Below are 22,454 nucleotides of genomic sequence, written 5' to 3'. Positions count from 1 at the left end.
AAAGGGGTGGAAGATAGAGAGAAAGGGAGTGGGAGAAAAGATAGAGAGAGAGAGAGAGACAATGAGTGGGAGAAATGGGGTGGTAGATAGAGAGAGAGAAAGAGAGGAATGAATAAATACAGGTACAGTGTCTGCTCGAGGCACCTGGCTTTGGCAACATCAAGTTGACATATTTCAACCTGCAGCTTGTTTTTCTCTTGCACTTCTCTGAGTATTGTCCCACGGGCCGGATTCAATCCCTTAGCGGGCCTGATCTGGCCCGCCGGCCGCCTGTTTGACACCTGTGCTTTAGACCTTTTTAGATAAAGGAGTATAGCCTCAAAATCTAGGGCAGTTTGTGATGCCAAAATACAGTTCCTGCGTATCCTTGAAAAGTCTTAAAAGGCATTAAATTCATTCGTCCAAAAATAAGGCCTCAATTGGCATTAAAATGTCTTGAATCCAATTTTCAAAAGTCTTAAAAATGTGAAGATAAAAAGATTCCTATTTTTTATAATTCATGATAAAAAATGCTAAGTGACTGTAGCAGAAGAGATCTATGGCATTAGTAGTTATCTGTCAGTTTCGACTGAGGATCCATGAAGTATTTTAAACATATTTTTTTTATGATTTTCCTTGTCAAAAACTTTGCAGAGTACTATGTTTTTCAGACGGGAAGTTTTCAACCGAACCGAAATGTGAATTTCAAAATAAACATTTGTTGTTGCTCGTCTTGGGATCGAGAGGTCGCAGGTTCGATTCCCGGCTCCTCCGTGTTATATGTCGAAGTGTCCTTGGGCAAGACACTGATTCCCTAATGCCCCCGTGCATGGCCGCTATTGGTGTGTTAGTATGTGAGTGAATGGGTAAGTGTAAAGCACATTGTAAAGCACTTTGGGAGGTCTTCATTGACTTGAAAAACACTAAATATATGCAGACCATTTACCATTTAAAATTGCCTCCAAATTTTGAGGGTTTGTTTTGTTTGTTTCAATTGTTTTGGTTTCTTTTGTAGACGTAGGTCTTAAATTTGATTTCAGTAGGCTTGAAAAAAAGTTTTAAAAAGTCTTGAAATTAATTTGCCTCAAGCTGAAGGAACCCTGCAAAACCAACTCTATCTGGATTTTAGAGATTCACACTGGTAAAGCTGGTAAAGTAGCATCACTGGGAAAAAACATTCCCTGTGTTATGATTAATATTTATTAACATATAGTTAATATTATTAAAATTGTTAATAAGGATCCAAAAAAGTATAGTATTTTAAAACTCTTTTCCTTAATTAAGGACATAAAAGTCTTGATTTTGATTGAAAATGGTGGATAAACCATTAAATAGGAAAACAAAAGAAAAATGGAACAACGCTGTGTTGGAAATTCACGACTGCCTTGAAATGGTTCAGTCCATTTGATATTGGTGTTATTAGAAACTATTGAAATGACTAAATTAACGTTTTTAATGACTGAAAGGTTATTTGTATGTGGTTTTTGGTGGAATGGGAGCTCTGATCCTAAAATCACCCTGTTGACAGGTATGAAATAATATACATTTATTTCTCCTTTTTGCTTCATTTTGGCGTTTTGTTAAAAAAATGGTTTTAACAAGCAATATTTAATTTTTAAAATGTTTTCTCCCCATCCCAGCGAGCAGCATGTCGATGACATTCATCCCCCGAGCTCAAACCTTCCCCAACTTTCTTTACCGCGAGCCGGAAACGGAAGAGGACAAGCCGCGGGAAGAAAGAAGGCGCCAGGAAGAATCGCCGTCGCCCTCTAGTGGCCGAGTAGAAAATTGCAGCTTGAGGCCGCTCCAATGACCAAAGTGGAGAACGAAGTGAGGACACTTAAATAGACGAGCTGTAGATTTAATGTGTGATATATGATATGTTTTGTTATTTACATATTTGTCCATATTTGTATGTTGTGTGACAACCGAAGTAGGGTCTTCATTTAGGGCTGTGGTCCCCAACCATTTCTGTACCATGACCCAATTCTCACAGCCTGGTGTTCTATCCAAATGTCCTCTCGAGACATCCTACCCTAGGCTGACCTGACAGCAGTTATTTTTTTTTCCGAATGAAAGTAAAACCAGCAACAATGAAACCCAGAATTATTGCAAACAGAACCATAATTCTATCTATCTATCTACCTTGGTCATATCCCTCATATGCCCAATTTCGTTGTCACAATATGTTAACCCATTTTGTAACAATGACAATAAAGGTATATTCTATTCTATTCAAGAAGGGTGACTGACAGCAAGACAAACACATACAATAAAAAAGAAAATAAAAAAGTGAAATAATGGCAAAAACACACACAAACATGTTTGGACCATGGCCAACCCAAACACCCAAACAAGTTACTGTAAAATCCGGACTATAGAGCGCACCTGATTATAAGCCGCACGCACCACATTTTGCAGACATTATTGGTTTTGTCCTTACACAAGCCGCACCTGTATATAAGCCGCATGCGCCAACATTTAAACATGTAGTCACAAGCTTATCCCAAACCTGACTTTAGGTGCCCAAATGTAACTGCAAATATAGTACACAATCCATCCACCACAATCGGCAACATGAACGGAAAATGATACCGGTAGTTAGAATTTAATGCAAACCTTTAAAGTCCAGGTCCCGTTGAAAGTAATCCAATGAAAAAAAATGTATATTTCCAAAGTTAAGGGTGGGGAAAAATATATATCCATTATTGTCCGCTGCAACAACAAAAAGATTTAACTCTGCTTTACCCCACTTCCCGTCAGCCCGCGTTTGCTCCGCCCCTTCTTTTTGATTCGCTCGTAGAAAACATATCACAATAAGTCTCTAAAATAAATACATTACAAAAATATACAGTTGCAAATACATATTATACATGGTTACACATATTTACGAAGAAAGACGGTACACCGAGAGTTTTCAAAGCTTTAATAATAATATTATAACTTTCATCCCAAATCGTGCCTGCGAAAAGTACCACCACGCTACTCCTAACACGCTCGCAACGCACAAAGTGTAGCTGTTAAAAAAAGCCGTACCGCAATTGAGAAATCCCCGGTAAACCGTTCTCGTCTTTCTCCTCATAACTGACGCCATCAAGGGCGTCTTCCTCATAATCGTAACGAACCTCTGTCCTCTGTCATACGGACAATTCGAACATCAACTAAGAGGATGCAGTCTACCTCGGCGCACAATTCCACCAGTCTAAATTTTACCTTTGGTACTCGAGTGCCGCTGGCGGCCGTTAGAAAAATTACATAAATTGGCCGCTTCACTGAATAAGCCGCAGGGCTGAATATTTGGGAAAAAAGTAGCGGCTTATAGTCCGGAATTTACGGTAAGCACCTCGGCACCCAAGTTGGTCATGCTTTCGTCCCTCCAGATGAAACGGGACACAAGAAAGCGTCCATGTCACTCAGGTCAGGGTGACACAACACACTCTTCACCAGCAGGGCCCAACAGCTTTTACTGGTTTACCCCTCCTGCATCATACAGGTGCCCTGCCCATCCCTTAGAACGTGTCCAAACATCCCACTATCCTTTAACAACACCTCTCCACTCATTCCTATCACCAACAAGAGCTCTAGTTTCCACTTGATTTAGACCTCAAACAGAACTATAATACATAAAACAAAGGTTGACATGCATACCAGGATTTTTTTACACCCTTTTCAAGGCCACATTTAAGGACTTTCAAAGCCATTTTTTCCAGTACCATTAAAAGAATAAATCCAGCGCTGATTAAAAGAACGGGGGCCTAAACCTTAGTTTTAAACCCCAACTCTAGCCCTGACCTTTTCACAATCCTAAAATCGGTTCAAAACCCTAATTTGCAGCCCAAACCCTAGCTCCCTTACCCTAGCTACCCTACATTCTAATATGGAGCTCAAACCCTAGTTCCTAACCCAACCATTTTTCAGACCCCTTAATTCAGTTTCATACCCTAATAAGGAACATAAACCTTAGTTTTAATCCTAGCCCTATTTGGAAACCCTAAATCCAGTTCAATATCCTTATTTGAAACCCAAACCCTAGCTCCTAGCCCAACATCTGATCCCAAGAAACATGGCAATAATCTCAAGCATTCACAACCGCTTCACCTAAGATTTCAAGGATTTCAAACGCTTGTACATACATATACTGCGTGATTACCGTAGTCAACAAACAGGATGGTAAAAAAACTACCACACACACATACAAGGTTTGCTTTGAAGTAGTGAAAGAGACAAAGTACATTTGTGAATACTCATTTCTTTCAAAGACACAAATCACTATCCGCGCATGTGCATTGATAGGATGTCTCAAGGGGTAGGAAGGAATTTCAGAACACTGGACCAAAAATAATATGAGTGATAATAAAAAGCCCAAATACACTGTGTGATCACTAGACGACTAGGGATGTAGATGACGTAGGAAAAGGCACAAGGCTTTGTGCCATTAAAACACTATCTTTAAGCCACGGTACCATCCTGAAAGATTTTACTGATGAGGGAAATAAAGTATTCAGTGTATCTGATGATGAATCACACATTCAAGGTTATTAAATGAATTCATTGCCCATTTTTGGGGTATTTTGTTCATAATACTACGACAGTAATACACCTACAGTAATACTACTTCAGGATGGGGATTAATACTCAGTAGTACGAGGACACTTGTTTTATTTTATCCTATTGGATACTGTTATATTTTCTTTTTTGTTTTGTTTGGCTTTTACTTATTACTCGTCTGTAAATACTGTAAATTTACATTTTAAATTTACAAAAATACCTGAAAAATCATTCTACAGAAAAGTACTAGAGAAATATGACAGGTTACGACAGAAATACAAAAAAACACATCTCTAGTAATACTACGTAATACAACCACAATACCATGGAAATACTACAAAAATAATACTACACAAACACTACTACTAAAATACTACCAAAAGTCCACTACAGAAATACTACACAAATACATCTACAGTAACACTCGAAAAATACGACAGACATACTAAAAATAACACCAAAACTTTCTTGGTATTGCATTCATAAGTACAATTGTTTTAATCATGACCCCACATATCCAACAACATGGTACCGTGACGTAATAAAGTAGCGCGCTGATGATATAAAATCAAATGCCTTTTCCTATGTCATTTATAACCTTAAAGGTGTAGTAGTTTAAAATATGCGCTCTCCATGCCGCCACCCGGTTTCAAATCCCGTCGCGTCCAATGTTGTGCAAATGTAGTCAGCGATTGCCCAAATATGGTCATATTCCACCATAAAACCTCGAGTATAACACGCACCCAGGTTTTGGTGGTTTGATAAGAAATTGAACGCAATGTTATAGCCCCATAACAGCCAGTGAGGCACATGCCTCCCCTGCCTCCCCTGACTGCAGATTTTCCATCGACACTATTAGCTAGGTGTTTATTATGTTCTTTGTAGTTTGCACAGAAGTTAGCACACTGAATAATACGAGACGTTAATTACAAACAGTATCTTGAACTATTCTTTGCCTTTAATTGACACCCCCCCTTTTACCATTTCCTGCCCTCATGTAAAAAGTGCCTTTCAGAACCTCTTGTAACCGTCTCGTTGCTCATTTTTGTGTACATCGAAATCCACGCTGTATTTATTTCCTGCCGGCACATTTAAAATACAAAAAATGACTTCAAAAGATCCTCAGTCCTACGGTGACATTTTATTTCTAAGTCAATTTTTTTTTCGTTTTTAGTTTATCTCCGTTCAGACAAGCCGGTAAAACCGGATAGAATCGCACTTAATCGTTCCAAGCTCATGTGTCTTTTTATCGCGTGTTGTGAGAAAATCTTTAGGTACGTTTGTTCGGATGACAGTAGCACTTTCGTTATGTCGGGTTTTTTTTTTTATGACAGGTAATAAAACTTGAATGTGTCACTTGCCTTTTTCCCTTCCACTGGTCCGGATGGAACCCTGTGTGTTGTTGTGCCTAACTATGCCATGACAGACGGCAGTATAAACTGTAGTACACAATAAAACAGCCAAACTATAGAGCGCACCTGATTATAAGCCTCACCCAGTACAGTTTAAAAAAAAAAAAAAAAAAAAAGGTTTTTGTGCAAATATAAGCCGCACCTGTCTAAGCCGCATGTGCCCACGTTGAAACATGTTTTTTTACGAGGAAAGACGTTAAACAATGAAAAGCTACCGTAATAAAAATAAATTGGTGATTGTTTGTTAAACAGACGCTGCCCTACTTATGAAAACGAGACATTGCACTATTTAGCGCCCTCTAGTGACAAAAAAAACTTGATACAAGTGAGGCACATTTGGACACTCTTGGGCCCCTCCGCCTAAATTTGGAATTCTCTAGGCGAAAAACGGTGTCTAAACCTAAAGGGAGATTCAGTATTTTTTGTGCCACACAGGTGTTAAAAATGAGGGGCAGGTGGGCACTCTCCAACCACTTGACCCAAATTTGTACCCTCTCGGGCAGGGGTCTCCAACCATTTTCAAGCTAATGTGTTAATTTTTGTTACTAATTACCGCAAAGGGCACATAGTTTAATATGCATTTTTAAGTCAAGTTTTGATGTTGTCAAGCTGTTTGGATTTATTTTCGTTTTGTTTCTGTTGTGCTAAAATGTTAATTCCCCTTATAGAGATCAAAGCCAGCAGAGAAGCTAATGTTGTGACTCATTTCATTTGCAGGTAAATTGTACCCGTTTTTATACTCATTATTGTTCTTATTTCTATTTTCTCATATAGAAAAAGGATAATGTTGGTTAAAATTCAGACTAAGGAAAAATATATTGAATTCATTGTAAACGTTAAAAAACCACTACACAATCCCTTGTTAAAAGTATCTTGTTAAAATCGATGTAAAAATGTGTTGTGATATTCTAATATGTATTTTATATAAATTGAAAAGAAAGCTCTTTGATATGCTTTGGGCAGTCTACAGAGAGAGCTGCCAACAAGATCAAACTGATTATTTTATTTCCAGGTTATTTATTCGATTAAATACTTAGTAACCACTAAAAATATAATTGTACTAGAAAATCACAATGACCCAGCACTGGTAAGTTATTTTCAGAACGGATACTCGGCCACCTCAGCTGTCCTTAGGGGGCACTACGTTGGAGACTCCTGCTCTAGGGGGAAATGGTGGGCCAGATTCTGAAGGTATGTATACACTTAAAGGGACATTGTGTATAATTTAGCACCCCCCTATGGTTAAAAAAAACAAGTGCAGTGCAGGTGGGCACTCTCCAGCCACTCCCCCCAAATTTGCACCCTCTAGGGGGTTAAAGGTGTTCCAGATCCTAGCAGTATGTCTATATCTAAAGGGATTTTGTACTATTTAGCGCCCTCTAGTGGGAAAAAAAACTTACAATTGCACATTTGGACGCTCTTGGCCACTCCCCCCCTAAATTTGGAATTTTCAAGGTGAAAAACGGTTTCTAGACTTATAAAAGGAGATTCAGAATTTTTTTAGCGCCACACAGAGGTTAAAAAAAATAAAATAAAGTCGGACTAATTAGGGGCAGGTGGGCACTCTCCAGCCACTCCCCCCGGATTTGCACCTGGGAGGGGGAAATAGTGAGCCAGATCCTGACAGTATTTCTGTACTTTGCATATTATTTAACAAAATGAAAATCATATATTTTTGCCTATTATAATCACTATCATATTACCATGAATTACCATGCATTTATTTAATATGAGCCCCACCTAGAGGGAGCTGATGTAATTGTCCAACATCTTGCTGGGCAAAAATGAGAAGAAACTTTGTAGTTTTTGGTCACTTTGAGTCTCCGTAGTTTTTTTATTCACGACACAATACAGCGACATCTAGTGCTCAAATATTACACACTGACCTTTTAAAAACAGTCAATGAATAAGCGGCATACTCTTTGATGGACGTAATGGACTACAAATATGGCGGCCCTTTTCCACGTAGACTACGCCTCAGTAGACTTGTCCGCAAATCTCGTTCGCCCACCAGCGCCGCCAACTCTAGGGGTGACAAAAATGTCTTTTTTCATCACAAACCATTACGACAATTCCACTTTTTCAAAAAAATCAAATAAATAAAATGGCACTGCTAAGTTGTACTCAAATCTGCCTAGCAACAAGTTATCTTACGTGTGAATGAGATGTGTGAAGCCTATTTCGGCTTTCTTCCCGTCTGTTCTTCTTCCTGGAGAGTTCATAAAACATTATTTTTTCCAAAAAAAACATTTTTTTTTTCCTTCGAAAAGCTTCTCATAGAGTCATTTTTCCATTCTAGACCAGCACAGGGAAATTTCAAATACTTAACGTATTTTTCAGATTACAAGGGACACCTAAAACCCCCAATTTGCCGGAAATTGTTTCTTTATGAACTGGAAGTATAGTGAAGGAAATTTGGAAATGCTTGGAACTACGGTAACCATTTATTAATGATTGTAAGGCGCACCCGATTATAAGCCGCACCCGGCCTACAGCTGAGGTGGGAGAATCTGTCCATCAGACAACAATCAGTCTGGCCTTTATGGAAGAGTGGTGAGAAGGAAGCCATTTCTTAAAGATATCCATAAAAGTGTCGTTGAAGGTTTGCCACAAGCCACCTGGTAGACACACCAAACATGTAGAAGAAGTTGCTCTCGGTAGATGAGACCAAAATCGAACTTTTTGGCAACAATGCAAGACGTTATGTTTGGCATAAAAGCAGCACAGCTCATCACCCTCAACACACCATCCCCACGGTCAAACATGGTGGTGGCAGCATCATGGTTTGGGTCTGCTTTTCTTCAGCAGGGACAGGGAAGATGGCTAAAATTGATGGGAAGATGGATGGAGCCAAATACAGGACCATTTTGGAAGAAAACCTGATACAGTCTGCCAAAGACCTGAGACTGGGACGGAGATTTGTCTTCCAACAAGACAATGATCCAAAACATAAAGCAAAAGCTACAGTGGAATGCTTCACCGAAAAGTATATCAAGGTGTTAGAATGACCAAGTCAAAGTCCAGACCTCAATCCAATTAAGAATCTGGAAAGAACTGAAAACTGCTGTTCCATCCAACCTCACTGAGCTCCAGCTGTTTTGCAAGGAGGAATGGGCCAAAATATCAGTTTCTCGATGTGCAAAACTGAAAGAGACATACCCGGAGTGACTTGCAGCTGTCATCGCAGCAAAAGGTGGCGCTACAAAGTATTAACTCAATGGGGTTGAATCCTTTTGCACACCCCCTTTTTCGTTTTTTATTTGTTAAAAAAGTTTAAAATATTCAATAAAATGTATTCCACTTATTGTTGATTCTTTACAAGAAATGACAGTTTTATATCTTTATGATTGAAGTCTGAAATATGGCAAACGGTCACAAAGTTCAAGGGGGCCAAATAGTTTCGCAAGTCACTGTAGAAAAACCAAAAACTTACCTGCACTTCAACAAGACGATGAGTAGTGCGGTGAGTAAAACGAGCACAGCAGTGGCCATCGCCAAGTACACGTACAGCATAAAGACGGACAGGAAAAAGCCACCTGTGAACGAAAGCATAGTTATTGCCGAAAGCACATTTATCGTAATTTCCGGGGTATAAAGTCGCTTCGGGGTATAAGTGGCCCCAGATGAAAAATGTGACCATGCAGTGGACCGAACCCCTGCGGGACAACCTAGCCGCAGTCTTTAATGAATTCAAGTTTTCTTGACTTGAGCAACAAAGCACAATATTGTGTGCGCTCCTGTTTTAAATTCCGCAGTTGTTTTGGATTTTGGTAAAAAAATACTCAAATTTTCACTTGTCCTGGAAGCGGCGGCCCTCACACTCAACTTTCCTTTTTTTATTTACAGTCCCCATGTTGGACATGGGGACGGTGGCCAGAGGGCTACTGCCTGCTCCTAGGCTTCAGGTGGGCGGTAGGCAGGGTTGTGTAGGGTTACTTTAACTGGATTACTTTCAATTACTTTTGGATTACTCCAATACCAAATATGCTAATAAAAGACAAAAGAAACTAAATATGAATAAAATGACTCGATTTTGTGCAGGGTTGGGGAGTAACGGAATACATGGAACGGCAAAAATGATGTTTGGATTTATTTTCATTTTGTTTCTGTCGCATTTTATGTTCGTTTTGCCGGAGATCAAAGCCAGGAGAGAAAGCTTACCACGTGTCTTGAGTCATCATTTTTTTCATATTTAGTTTCTTTTGTCTTTTATTAGCATATTTGGTATTTGAGTAATCCAAAAGTAATTGAAAGTAATCCAGTTAAAGAAAACCTCCCACTCATTCCCTGGTATAGCTAGAACCCAGTAATACTTGACATTACTCAACCACAACAGGTTGAACCTACACTTTCCGAAGTTATTGTGGAAAGTAGAAACATTTGGAAGGTGCGTGACTGACAGGACTTTAGCCGGGTCAGGGCGTCTCCAACTATTTGCTTAACTGATAAGAATTTGTCTGGGTCAGGGCAACTCGAATTAAGCGCCCGACGAGAGAAAGACAACACGTCATCGCTGACCGAACACAGTATAAATGCCACTGTCGCCCGGACAACTTTGGAACACGACTGAATGTTTGGATGAAATAAACGTGTCCCCTCTCATTTCGACTCTCTCGGCTCTCTTGTGTATGTTTTGGGGCGGGGCCGATATACGCCCTGCCCCGAAAGTTACTCCAATGACGACAGCCGGTTAGAGAATGACTGTAGGTTAATCTCCGACGTAATGCTGCATTTTAGAAAACGCGGAAATCTGGATTTTCCAACCAACACATTGCATTCATCAGTCGCAGAGCAATAAAGTCGGAGAAAATTGGACAAAATCGACGACGTTTTCAAGCCTAAATTTGTGGAAATCAGATTTAAAACGTGGGCAGCACGGCGGCGCAGTGGTTAGCGCTTGTGCGGCACAGTTCATGTCATGGGAACCTGTCGTGGGTTCAAATCCAGCTCCGGACTTCCTGTGCGGAGTTTGTATGTTCTCCCCGTGCTTGCGTGGGTTTCCTCCGGGCACTCCGGTTTCCTCCCACGTTCCAAAAACATGCATTTCAGGTGAATTGGCCGGTCCAAATTGTCCCTAGGTGTGAATGAGCGAGTGAGTTGTCTGTCCCCGTGTGCCCTGCGATTGGCTGGCAACCAGTTCAGGGTGTCCCCTGCCCACTGCCCAGAGATGGCTGGGATGGGCTCCAGCCCCCCCGCGACCCTAATGAGGATGAGCGGTACGGCTAATGAGATGAGATCAGATTTAAAACGTTTTTAAGACCTTGGGGGAACCCTGTCTTCCAAATAAAACTCCTATTGAATATTTGTGTTTAGAGGCACTTGTATTAGGAGGGATTACCGGGGTTGGGTAGGGTTACTTTAACTTGATTACTTTCAATTACTTTTGGATGACTCCCATACCAAATATGCTAATAAAAGACAAAAGGAACTAAATATGAATAAAATGATGACTCACAACACGTGGTAAGCTTTCTCTCCTGGCTTTGATCTCTTTGATCTTCGGCAAAACTAACAAAATGCGACAGAAACAAAATGAAAATAAATCCAAACAGCTTGCCAACATCATTTTTGCCGTTCCATGTATTCCATTACTCCCCAAGCCTGCACAAAATGTAATGATTGTATTCATATTTAGTTTCTTTTGTCTTTTATTAGCATATTTGGTATTGGAGTAATCCAAAAGTAATCAAGTTAAAGTAACCCAACCCAACCCTGTCTATTACTGTACATAGCACATCCATCCATCCATTATCTGCACTGCTTATCCTCAGTGGGGTCGCGGGGGTGGTGGAGCGCATCCCAGCTATCTTTGGGCAGTGGGTAGGGGACTCCCTGAACCGGTTGCCATCCAGTCGCAGGGCACACAGGGACAGACAACTCACTCATTCACACCTAGGGACAATTTGGACCGGCCAATTAACCTGATGGGAGAACATGCAAACTCCACACAAGGTTCGATCTCATGATCTCAGAACTGTGCCGCACATGCGCTAACCACTGCGCCGCCGCGCTTCCTACATAGCACATTGTTCAGTGACCACTGAGGTCAACTTCTTACCTGACGTCGGCACGTTGACCATGACCGTGTTGGTCTGCAGGCCGGTATCGGTGCTGAAACTGCAACGGTACATGCCGGCGTCTTCCGGCGTCACGGGTTCGAGCCGCAGACTGACGGCCAAGTCGTGCTCGCAGGCCACCTGACCGCGTTCACTGTAGTCCTCCGCCAAAACTCCGCCCTCTACGGGCTTGCAAATACCCACGATGACCCACCCTTGGTCGAGGGGCATGTGCTCCAGCATCGCCTGGTGGACGACGGTGGCGTTGCGCTCGTTTTTGCACTCCAACGTCAGGTTGCTGCCGTCTTTTGCGGTCACGTGGGCGTCGGCCTCCATGACCTCCGCGCCGTCTTCTTTTTCTTCCAGCGGCTCATCTGTTAAAAAGGAATTTACACTTCCCTTTAATTGCGAGTGAGAAAATATACACCGTAACTTCTTGACTACTAGCCGCTACATTTTAAACACTGCGGTTTACAATACGATGCAGATTGTTTATTTATTTCGCGAGTGGGTGTGCGGCAACTTCAAAGGCGCGCCAGGTTGTTCCTGGGGATCTCCCAAGCTTCGGTGCAAGTCATGACGCAATGTAATTTCTGCCCAGTGCCCTGAATGTCAAAATAAATGATTTCAGTGAAGGGCAGAAGTCAGTAACAGCGAGAGTAAGTAAAAAGTCTCATCATCCGTAGGGAGATGTCAAGTATAGAAAAGTAACACATTGTGCCGTGATTAAGACACTTGTCCGCGGCTGTCAACCCTGATCAACGAGTGCAGCAGTTATTAAATTGGCTTTAACATATATGAGCATGGTTGCGTAAAAAACATTCTCAAAACATAACTCATAAGCAAAAAATCGTACAATAACAACAGCCAGTACACATCCTGAGCCATGCGACTGATCTTAAGCTCTCCCATCCTTTGCACACATGACAAAACGATTCAAAGGAGACCAAGTATTGCTACTACAACATAGGAAAATCATTAAACATGCTGACACTAGTTACTAACTAAGGAGGGGTACACGATAATTATCAGACGGATAAGAAAATATATCTGGTGATTAGTCACCTGCTGCCAAACTAAAATATTCAATCAGCAGACACAACTTGTTAGAAAGATTAAAAAAATGTTTGGATAAAGAGTTTTAATGTAATATTAGCCATACTTGATCTCTATATCACGTTGTCAGGTGCGCAAGGGATGGGAGAGCTTAAGATCAGTCGCATGACTCCGCTTTATCGTGATTACTGATGTGATTCAGCAATGCCCGCTCATTTGGCGCCAACTGCCGCGGGTTCTGATTGGCTCCCTGTCAGTATTTGTACCCAATCCTGTCTGTCCCCTTTAATCAGTCCGTCTGCAAACCTCATTGAACACTAGGCAAGCCTTTTTTGACCCTGACTCCCACCTGTCTCGTTTTTTGCTCCCGTCTGTCTCCGGCTTCGACCCGTTTTGCTCCTGACCACGTCCGCTCCCCCTTCTTGGCTTTCGATCTCTTTTTGTCCCCGACTACGTTTACTCTCCCGTTTTGGCTTACGACTCGTTTCCGACCACGCCTTGCTCTCCATTCCCTGGCTACCGACCAGTTTTTTCCCGTCCCAGACACCTCCATCGCTCGCTACGGAAGATCCCAGTCCGAATCTAAGAGCTTCCTCAGGGAGTAACGGAACACACGAAACGGCAAAATGATGTTGGCAAGCGGTTTGGATTTATTTTCATTTTGTTTCTGTCGCATTTTATGTTCGTTTTGCCGGAGATCAAAGGGATCAAAGCCAGGAAAGAAAGCTTACCACGTGTTGTGAGTCATCATTTTATTCATATTTAGTTTCTATTGTCTTTTATTAGCATATTTGGTATTGGAGTAATCCATTAGTAATTGAAAGTAATCCAGTTAAAGTAACCCTACCCAACCCTGCTTAATAGCACAATGTGTTACTTTTCTGTACTAGACATTTCCCTGCTGATTTTATTTAATATAAGAAACGGCCGTGACCGAGTTTTTTTGATGGTTGTTTAAGCATGCGTCTTAAAAACCGGTGCGGCTTGTACAAAATTCAAAGTTGAGTTTCTTTCTTAAATCTGCGCATGAGGCTTTTAATCAGGTGCGCTAGGTAGTCCGGAATGACGGTCAACGACAGTTACCTAAATCCTCCACTTGGATATTTCGGATCCACGGGCCCTGGGGGAAGGTCTGCACGGAGCAGCGGTACAGGCCGATGTCCTGGTGGGTGACGTTCTTCATGGAGATGCTCCCGTCCATGGGCGTGCTCCTCAAGAACTCGATCCTCTCCCTGTAATGGTAAGTGGTGGCGACGCCGTACTCCGGGTGGAAAACGGCGATGGAGTCGGCCTCCGGGTCTTTGGTCCAAGACACCATGGTGAGGTTGCCGTCCCAGGGGCACAAGCAGTCCAGGATCATGTCCTCTTGCAGGTGGATGGTGACCGTCTCGATCTCAGGGGCGGTATCTCCAAGCGCTCCTTGATTCGGGAACACAAAATGAACCCGACTTTAGTGAGATCATTAAAGGAAAGTGGTTCTGGACATTGCCAGTAAATTCTACTTGTAGTAAGAATGACCTAATCTCAAGATTTTAAAGCAGGCGTTTCAAACAGGCGGCCCGTGGGCCGGATCAGGTCCGCTAAGGGATTGAATCTGCCCCGCTAGACAACACTGAGGGAAGCGCAAGAGGAAAACGAGCTGCGGGTCGGAATATGTCCACCGGTGTTGTCAAACCCTTTTTCTCTCACACTCTGTCTCTGTTCTTTCTTTGTTCCTCTTATTTCTCTGTCTTTTTACGTTCTTTTTCCTCTCTTCCTCTTTTCTCTCCTTCTCCCTTTCTATTTCTTTTAATCTCTTTTGTTTCTCTGTCTTTTTTCTCTCTCTCTCTTTGTCCCGCCCTCTCTCCTTTTCCCTCCCTCTTTCTCTTATTTCTTTATCTCTCTTTTTCTTTCTCTTTAATCTACTAGTCTGGCCCCCGACAGAATGTTCTTTTGATCGTGTGGCCCCCCGAGTTAAAATGAGTTTGACACCTCTGTTAAAAGAGTCACATATTGGCTACCTACATTTAATTTTGACCCATATTTTTTAGCCACCTACATTTAATTTTATTCAGTCAAGTTTTGGCAACCAACCTTTAATTTTAGCATATTTTAACCACCTTAATTTAATTTTAATGAGGAATGTTTGGGCCACATACAATTTAAATTATGCATGGCCTGACCATAACATGTCATTTCATCACATTTTGGTCACTCCTTTTAATTTTGATCAGGCATGCTCTAGCCACCCATCCATGCATTCTCTGCACCGCTTATCCTCAGTAGGGTCCCGGGATTGCTGGAGCCCATTCCAGTCGTCTTCCGGCAGTGGGCAGGGGACACCCTCAACAATTTGGACTGGCCAATTAACCTGACATGCATGTTTTAGGGGATGTGGGTGGAAACCCATGCAGGCAAGGGGAGAACATGCAAACTCCACACGAGGAGGTATCTGGACTTGAACCATGAACCTCCGCACTGTGGGGCTGCGCGCTAACCACCCATCCGCCGTGTTGCCTGCTCTGGCCATTTACATTATGGACACCAACATTACATTTTGAACAGGCGTACTTGAGCCACTTTTGTTTAATGTTATTCAGTCAAGTTTTGGCCAGTTACCTTTAATCTTGATCAGGCACATTTTTATTTAATTGTAATAAGGCATGTTTTGGGTCATTTGATTTGACTGCATGGTGATTAATTTTGCCTCCTACAATTAATTTGAGTTATGCAAGTTTTGGCCACAAATTTTACTTTTGATCTGGCATACTTTGGCCACCTACAGTAAATTGTATACAGTCGTGTTTTGGTCACCTACATTCAATTTTATCCAGTCACATTTAGTCCATCTACATTTAATTTTGGTTTGACCAGCTCAATTTCATTTTAAAAAGGAATGTTTTATCCACCTCCAAATAATTTCAACTAAGCAAGTTTTGGCTCCATATATGATTTAATTGCGTAACAAGCATAAACACAGGTACAGACGCTGCCCTTCTTACGAAGTTGAATTTGTTCTTATGTTGCTTCAGTGCTATATTTTGTATGTTTAAGGTTTATATAAGTATGTTTAGGGCTTGTATAACCTGTATTGTTTTGTCTTAAAAATAAACATTTCAAAAAATAATATGCTCTATAAAGATGAATAAAGTTGAGTTTAACTTACTTTTGGGAGATGAGCTTCAAGAGTTAGGCAACTTCCTCCTCTGTGGTAGAAAGTGGCCGAGAAAAAGCCATCCCACCATTTTCTCAACCGCATCAAGCTTTCTTATTCCACTTTCATTTCTTCTTTACACTTTACAGCAGCCATTTTGAATGGATGCACGAGATATTAACCAATAAAAATGTCAAAGTTCTTCGCTCGCTGGAGATACAGTATAGCAGTGTTTGTCAACCTTTTTTGAGCCGAGGTATGTTTTTTACATTGGAAAGATTTTGCAGCACAACGCTAACCAAAAATTTTATAAAATGACACTTAACAGTATGTTCAATTACAATATAATGTATAATACCCCCAGTTTTTACCGCACGGACACTTGACAATGACATATTTGCAGAAAATGATTCATAAATGTTTTATAAAGTTTTACATTTTAAAAAGTGACATTGGATAATTTTTCAAGGCACACCTGACGATCTCTCACTAGTGTGCCGCGGCACAGTGGTTGAAAACCACTGCAGTATAGAATGTTTACACCAAACTAGGAAGAGGAAGCGGATTTCTTCTTCGGGTGGATGCTGAGTTACCTCTCACAGCGCCACGCGGTGGAAAAAAGCACTACAGTACTGTCCTCTACCCGGAAAAAGGTGCACAAAATACAAAACCTTGCAGCAATGTCCGGAAATTTTTCCATATCCCGAAAAAAATGCTCTTATCTACTGTTTTCGTAACTCGAATGTTCGTAAGTAGGGGAGCGTCTGTATAACACGAGTAAAGCTTTTCTTTTTTGTTTCCCTGCAAAACTGAAAATATATGCTTTACGACTTGTTTTTTTGTTGCTGCTGAAGACTAACATTATAATAGTCAGTAAAAATATTGAAACCGTAATGCTTAGTGTTATAATAATAGCGCAGTGATTGAAGAGTACATCGTAACAACAGTGCTCTTATTTTCCATTGTACTCTTCAACTCTTACTGCCTATTATTCTGATAGTCTTTTCTTTTTTTTCCCTCTTTAAAGTCTTAATTACATGTTTACTCCGGAGTGCCAAGTCCAATCTCATTCATGTAAATAACAATAAAGATTTTCACATTGATTCAAACCTTCAAAATTGTACTGAGGTAAATGATGAGTGCTACTAGAACTTTTCAGTAAAAGCAAATCAAATTTGAACTCAAAATCAATTCAATCAAAGAGGGAAAAGCACAGAAAACAACTGCCGTTTTTACTTTTGTCAACTTAATGCAAGACTATGTAAATATCAACAAGCAAAACAAACGAGAAAAAGAGTTTTTTCCTGTGCGTGCGCCGTACCTTGAAGAAAAAGCAAGACAATCGCCGCCGAGTACCAGCGCTCCTTTTGTACGACGTCCATCTCGGCCCCGGCGGAGGAGAATGAAAGCTGCATTGATGAGAGCAGAGCGAGGGGCACCCGGGATGCCACTTCCTCCTTGCTCTCAGGCCACAGAAACACAGCGCACACTTCATCTTAACTTGACTGGCTGCAAAAAAAAAACTCACAGAGAAAAAAGCAACAATCCTTTGTCACAATGGAGCATGTTGCATGCGTGCTAAAAGCGTTAATTGTTTGACAACTCATGGTACCAGAGAAAAATGAAAAGATACCTACCAAAATTATGTGTTTGGTCATAGCCAGGGGGACTGGATTACGCTCAAAACACAGTTAAACTCATGGTACCAGAGAAAAATGAGAATATACCTACAAAAATTGGGTGTTTACTCATAGCCAGGGGGACCGGATCCCGCCCAAAACACAGTTCAACTCATGGTACCAGATAGAAATGAAAACCTACCAAAATTGGGTAGCCAGGGGGACTGGATCCTGCTGGAGCCAGGGTCTGCTTGAGGTTGGCATAAATCGTTTTTGCCACATAGAAAAAAAAATTCCCACACTTCTTGAATATCGTTTATAAAATTTGCTACACAAAAGATGTAAAAGTAAAAAAATATATATATAAAAAATATGTAAAAAAAATCATACAATCACTAATAAGTGAGTATGTGAATCGCACGGGCTGCACTTATAATAAAGGGACAGTGTGTTTTATTTTACTATACGATGTCTGTTCATTGTGAAGCGGTAAGAAAAACAAACTATGGAGACTTAAAGGGACTATTTAGTTTCTCTCTTTTTTTTAAAAAAAAAAGGAAAGGAAAAAGAAAAAAACAATGGAAAAAAGAAAGACAAAAGGAAAATAAGAAAAACAAAAAGAAAAGAGCATAAGAAAAAAAGGAATAAAGAGATAAGAGAAAACAAAAAAAGAGGAAAAGGAACATCCTCAGAACTTCTTTTTTTAGGTTAAAAAAATATGGAATTTAGAGTTGAATAGTTTCTGTAGTCTTACTCAGTTTATTTACAATTTATATAGTGTACAAAAAATATCATTTAAAAAAATATACATTAAAACAAATTAAAATGTTATTTTAAAAGAATTCACTTGAAAAGTCAACTAAAAATCAAGATCTAAAAGTTGCCATTTTAGATAAAAATATTTCCGCAAAATAAAAACAATTCCGAATATAGAAAAGCAACTAAAATGTTGCTTTCTGTCACTTATAACAAAATATAAAACGAACCTATTCGCCAGGTCTAAAACATGATAATATATACATGAAACGGAAATTAAGTGTACAGCAGCCTGCTTAGGTTTTCAAGGCATTTCACTAAGTAGGCGTTTGTCGGTTCTTGCTCGTTTTCAGCATCTGTAGTACAAAAAAAAACGAATTTTGAAAAAGAGGGATTAAACGATTACCGATGAATCCGAGTATAGGATTACCCTTCTTCCACATGCGGTTTGCTGCCTCGATCCTCAATTGAACGGAAGGACACTTCAGGGCAATCTTGGCCTTGCAGGGGAAAAGGAGAAAGATTAGGAAAGGGATCAGGGACTTTCGGCTTGTGAGCCATATATGGCTCCTTTCCTGAGTCCATACACTGAAATCATGGAGGGGTCTGAAATTTTCATCGTAGGTGTATGTCCACTATGAGAGCGATAAACTAAAAAGAAAAATCCAGAAATCACAATGCATGATTTGAAAATGAATGTTACAATTTGGTATAGTAGACTGTTTGCTATTACAGAGGTCAAACGTTTCCTGTAGTTTTTCACCAGGTTTGCACAGACTGCAGGAGGGATTTTGGCCCACTCCTCCACACAGATCTTCTCGAGATCAGTCAGGTTTCCGGTCTGTCGCTGAAAAGTTTGAGCTCCCTCCAAAGATTTTCGATTGGGTTCAGGTCTGGAGACTGGTTGGGCCATGCTAGAACCTGGATATGCTTCTGACCCAGCCACTCCTTGGTTTTTCTGGCTGTGTACTTCGGGTCGTTGTCGTGTTGGAAGACCCAGCGCAATCTTCAATGCTCTGACTGAGGGGAGGAGGGTGTTCCCCAAAATCTCACAATACACAGCCCCAGTCATCCTCTCTTTAATGCAGTGTACTCGTCCTGTCCCATGTGCAGAAAAACACCCCCAAAGCATGATGCTACCACCCCTATGCTTCACAGTAGGGATGGTGTTCTTCAGATTGTATTCTTCATTCTTCCAAACACACTAAATGGAATTATGACCAAAAAGTCTCATCTGACCACAAGACCTTCTCCCATGACTCCTCTGTATCATCCAAATGGTCATACGCAAACTTAAAACGTGCCTTGACATGCGCTGGTTTAAGCAGGGGAACCTTTCATGCCATGCAAGATTTCAAATCATGATGTCTTAGCGTATTACCTACAGTAACCTTGGAAGCGGCTCTTTTCAGGTCATTGACCAACTCCTGTCATGTAGTTCCGGGCTGATTCCTCACCTGTCTGAGAATCCTTGAGATATCTTGCATGGGGCTCCACTCCAATTGAGATTGACCGTCATGTTTAGCTTCTCCCATTTTTCAAAGATTGCTCCAACAGTGGACCTTTTTTCAACAAACTGCTTGGCAATTGCTCCGTAGCCCTTTCCAGCCTTGTGGAGGTGTACAATTTTGTCTCTGGTGTCTTTGGACAGTGCTTTGGTCTTTGCCATGTTACACGTTAAAGTCTTACTGATTGTATGAGGTGGACAGGTTTCTTTATGCAGCCAGCGACCTCAAACAGATCCATCTGATTCAGGATGATACATGGAGTACAGGTGGACTTTTAATGGGCGGACTAACAGATCTTTCAGGGGCAGAATACTAGATGATACACAGGTGTTAAAATACTTATTTGCAGCTGTATCACACCAATAAATTGTTAAAAAAATCATGCATTTCTGGATTTTTCTTTTTAGTTTATCTCTCACAGTGGACATGCACCTATGATGAAAGTTTCAGACCTCTCCATGATTTCTAAGTGGTAGAAATAGCAAAATAGCTGGGTGTTCACATACTTAATTTCTTCACTGTATTTGTGTATGTGTGTGTGTATGTGTACCCTTTGGTTATTATGCAGCAAAGCCCAAAGTGCGGATGCTCCCATGCAGCACGTCTCCATCTCCTTACTTTCCAGACAGCTGAAGAGAACTGCCATCGCTTTATCTGGAAGAAAATTGGACTGGTATTGTGATATTGTGAACCATAAAAAAATTAAAGACCATTTTGTGCAAGGGTGAGCAAATTACGGCACTCTGAGTGAGTCAGCGGCCAGAAAAGGTCAATCAGGAAACCACTGATGCTGGTCCTAACCAGGCCTTTGTAATCTTAGGGATTATGCACTCCAGTCTACCCTCTGAACCGGCCTCAACCATCATCATATCAGCGCACTATAACCAAAATGCATCCCAATGGTAACATGAATAAAATAGGTGTGTTTAAAAAAGACTGAAATCAGATTACAATAATGCCCTGTTAAATAAAGTTCGGTATAAAGTAGCCAAAGGTGTTGTTTTTATATCCTAATGGTGTGTACTCGTCCTAACCCATGTGCAGAAAAACACCCCCAAAGCATGATGCTACCACCCCAATGCTTCACAGTAGGGATGGTGCTTTTCGGATTGTACTCTTCATTCTTCCTTCTCCAAACACACTAAATGGAATTATGACTAAAAAGTTCTATTTTGATCTTATCTGACCACAAGACCTTCTCCCATGACACCTCTGTATCATCCAAATGGTCATATGCAAACTTAAGATGATCTTGACATGCGCTGGTTTAGGCAGGGGAACCTTTCATGCCATGCATGATTTCAAATCATGACGTCTTACTGCATTACCTACAGTAACCTTGGAAACGGTAGTACCAGCTCTTCTCAGGTCATTGACAAACTCATGTCGTGTAGTTCTGGGCTGATTCCTTGACTTTCTTAGAATCATTGAAACCCAACGAGGTGGTATCTTGCATGGGGCTCCACTCCGTTTGAGATTGACTGTCATGTTTAGCTTCCTTCATTTTCTAGTGATTGCTCCAACAGTGAACCTTTTTTCATAATGGTTGTAGCCAAAATCCCACCCTCTCTTTCGTTCTGTCTTATTTTGTTGTGTTCTATCCAAGTTTCCTCTGACTGAAAGTTTGGCCACCACTGAATAAGCCCAAATTCCAATAGCGTCCCTTCATTTTTTCTTACCATTGGCGATGACATGCGGCTTGCTGGCAGGGCAGAAGCAGAGATTGTGAAGAGTGAGCTGGGCATCGCGTCGATGCGACGCCAGGTCGAACAGCTTTTCCAGTAGGCCGCCGACCCTTAGGATACTTTGGCGCCCGTCGCTCGAAAAGGACAAACTGAGCAGCAGCCTGAGCCACGAAGCTAACAGGCCGCCCCCGGTGACGCTGCCCGTCTTGGGCACCGGCACGGCGGTGAAACCTTGGAGGAAATTGTGCTGGAAGGGAATAGGTAAAATAGTGTATTTCTTTGTGTGGAATACACAGTCGTGTATAACGAGCACCCTTCATTTTTCATTTGAAATTGCAGTGTCTGAAACTCGTGAGAAAAAGTTAGCGGACACCATTTTTCACAAATTGAAACACAATAAGACGATTAATCATAAAAAAAAAACTGATTGATAATCAGAATATATAACCGAACAACACTTTAAAATTAAGTTTATTATAAATCTACTTATAACATTAATTATATGTATATGACATTGCTGTTTTCCATCTGCCATCTTTATGTACCTATATTCACTCATCTTCATTCATGCAATGTTTGCGTTGTGTTGTCTGCTCCAAAACACATGAACTCCTCTTTCCACGATGCTATTAATGTACGTTGACGTTTTGTAGCGTCACACATTTTGTTAGCTTCTTTTGAATCTTTCTTCTGGGGCTGAGG

At 41.0% G+C, this 22,454-nt stretch overlaps 3 protein-coding genes across 3 annotated transcripts in view; 1 reads left to right on the top strand and 2 right to left on the bottom strand.

The window, feature by feature from the left end:
* Window positions 1–5,997, top strand: part of dok6 (docking protein 6) — a 117,284-nt gene extending 111,287 nt beyond the window's left edge. Inside the window, exon 8 of the mRNA XM_088321874.1 lies at window positions 1,620–5,997. Coding sequence (XP_088178000.1) covers window positions 1,620–1,792 — 173 coding nt within the window. The 3' untranslated portion in view covers window positions 1,793–5,997. The remainder of the gene's footprint in view (window positions 1–1,619) is intronic.
* A 1,735-nt stretch (window positions 5,998–7,732) lies between these two features.
* Window positions 7,733–17,581, bottom strand: cd226 (CD226 molecule). The gene is made up of 6 exons (XM_088321875.1): window positions 17,506–17,581; window positions 14,135–14,470; window positions 11,998–12,369; window positions 9,373–9,475; window positions 8,094–8,148; window positions 7,733–7,964 (listed from the first exon to the last, which is right to left on the bottom strand). Exons 1-6 carry the CDS (start codon window positions 17,564–17,566, stop codon window positions 7,917–7,919), a joined length of 975 nt encoding a protein of 324 aa, XP_088178001.1. The 5' UTR covers window positions 17,567–17,581; the 3' UTR covers window positions 7,733–7,916.
* rttn (rotatin) overlaps window positions 14,326–22,454 on the bottom strand; it is a 79,396-nt gene continuing 71,267 nt past the window's right edge. The window contains exons 46-50 of the mRNA XM_088321873.1: window positions 21,747–21,999; window positions 20,618–20,721; window positions 18,990–19,059; window positions 17,506–18,915; window positions 14,326–14,470 (exon numbers count right to left, since the gene is read on the bottom strand). Of these exons, the coding sequence (XP_088177999.1) occupies window positions 18,836–18,915; window positions 18,990–19,059; window positions 20,618–20,721; window positions 21,747–21,999 (507 nt within the window). The 3' untranslated portion in view covers window positions 14,326–14,470; window positions 17,506–18,835. The remainder of the gene's footprint in view (window positions 14,471–17,505; window positions 18,916–18,989; window positions 19,060–20,617; window positions 20,722–21,746; window positions 22,000–22,454) is intronic.

The sequence above is a fragment of the Urocampus carinirostris genome, chromosome 18 (assembly GCF_059441175.1).
Source record: "Urocampus carinirostris isolate Australia breed hairy pipefish chromosome 18, RoL_Ucar_1.0, whole genome shotgun sequence".
In the NCBI taxonomy this organism is placed as follows: Eukaryota; Metazoa; Chordata; class Actinopteri; order Syngnathiformes; family Syngnathidae; genus Urocampus; species Urocampus carinirostris.
Note: the sequence above shows the minus strand (reverse complement) of the source record. Positions and strands in the feature narration are given on the sequence as shown.